Genomic DNA, 1371 nt, shown 5'->3' with positions numbered 1-1371 from the left:
AGGAAGGAAAACGATGAGGGGAGCGTGCGTTTGTTTGGACTGACGCGAAGGCTAAATCACTTAATGGACTGAGAACGCACATGTATTCTACGTCACTGAAAACGTCTCCCGATTTTAAGCACGAGAGCTGTGATCTCCGGGTAAGGTTGAGTTTCGGTTTATTTAGGGCTTGGGAATTCTTCCACCCATAGGTTTACACATAGGATAGACGTCACGCCACTTCTCACAGCAGACGGAAGCTTTAATCCTCTGTGACCGGAGAGGGTGGCTGTAACTCGGTTTCACAGCTAGGGAAGAGGCCAGAGGGGCAAGAAAATGGCGTGCTCCATGCAGAAAGGGAAGGAGGAGACACGGCACTCGCAGGGGCTCCTCTCTAATCAGTCACAGTGTTGACGGAAGTCAAGCTCTGCTGCGGGGGGAACCTTCCCCTCTTCTCGCAGAGGAGATCAGACTTTACTCCCACGGTCACGGTGCCGTTAGAAGTTGTCTTGCGTAGCGGGGTAAAAGCAGAAAGAGCGGGGCACGGCGAGAACGGCCTCCTTTGGCGGTCCCAACACCCTTCGCCCAGGCGTTTCCGCTGCTACGGGCAGGTGACAGTTTGGCAAGGACTCACCATGTCCAGCAGAATGTCCACTTTCAGCCGAAGGAGGTTGTTTTCTTCCTCTAGCTGCTGGTTTCGTTTGCGCAAGCGCTGCATTTCCCTGCGATCCCCCGTGAAGCTTCCTGATTCTGGAAGGAAAGAAAGAGGTCACAATACGGACTGTCAGCCAACCGTGGCTGCTTCGGACGGAAGCAAGCTCAGCTGCACCCTACCTGCCACCCACTGGCCATTTTCAAACTTGAGGCTCTGTCCAGCGAGGTTCATGGTGGGGATGCCGTACTCCAGGCCCAGCTCAATCTCGCGGGTCGATCTATCCAGCTGCAGGGAGAAGACCACGCTCAGCGTCTTACAGAAATCCAAGGCCAGCCTCTGTTCTCCCGTTCCCTAGCGGCTGGCATTCCAATGGACGCTGCCGGTCCGACTGGTGACTGGCCCCGGAGCCTGAAACCCTACTTTTAGTCACGTAGTGCTGCAGTAGAGGACCGGCTCCTCTCACCGCTGCGCCTGCACTTTCTCCCGCCCAAACACAGACTCATCTCCCTGGGCTTAGAGGCCATCGGTGAGAAGCTTTAGGTGAAACAGTTCCGGGCAGCGGGTGGGGTGATGATGATCCTACCCTCAGCTATTCCATTTCTACCTTCGTTCCTGGTCACCGGTGATCAGAAACGGCGCCGCACCGCAGGAGGAAAAGAGGCACGGCTGGGAGCTCTTGTAAAGGGTTACGGCGCTCACAGCAGGAGCCACCCACCCCTTGCCACCGAACAAGCATT

At 56.0% G+C, this 1371-nt stretch overlaps 1 protein-coding gene across 1 annotated transcript in view; it reads right to left on the bottom strand.

Annotated features, from left to right (window-relative positions):
- Positions 1–1371, bottom strand: part of CBY1 (chibby homolog 1 (Drosophila)) — a 9767-nt gene that overhangs the window by 538 nt on the left and 7858 nt on the right. The window contains exons 4-5 of the mRNA XM_009332675.1: positions 814–919; positions 614–729 (exon numbers count right to left, since the gene is read on the bottom strand). Of these exons, the coding sequence (XP_009330950.1) occupies positions 614–729; positions 814–919 (222 nt within the window). The remainder of the gene's footprint in view (positions 1–613; positions 730–813; positions 920–1371) is intronic.

This window comes from Pygoscelis adeliae, unplaced genomic scaffold, assembly GCF_000699105.1.
Source record: "Pygoscelis adeliae isolate BGI_AS28 unplaced genomic scaffold, ASM69910v1 Scaffold399, whole genome shotgun sequence".
Classification (NCBI taxonomy): domain Eukaryota; kingdom Metazoa; phylum Chordata; class Aves; order Sphenisciformes; family Spheniscidae; genus Pygoscelis; species Pygoscelis adeliae.
The sequence above is the reverse complement of the archived record's forward strand: the minus strand, read 5'-3'. Positions and strand labels throughout refer to the sequence as shown.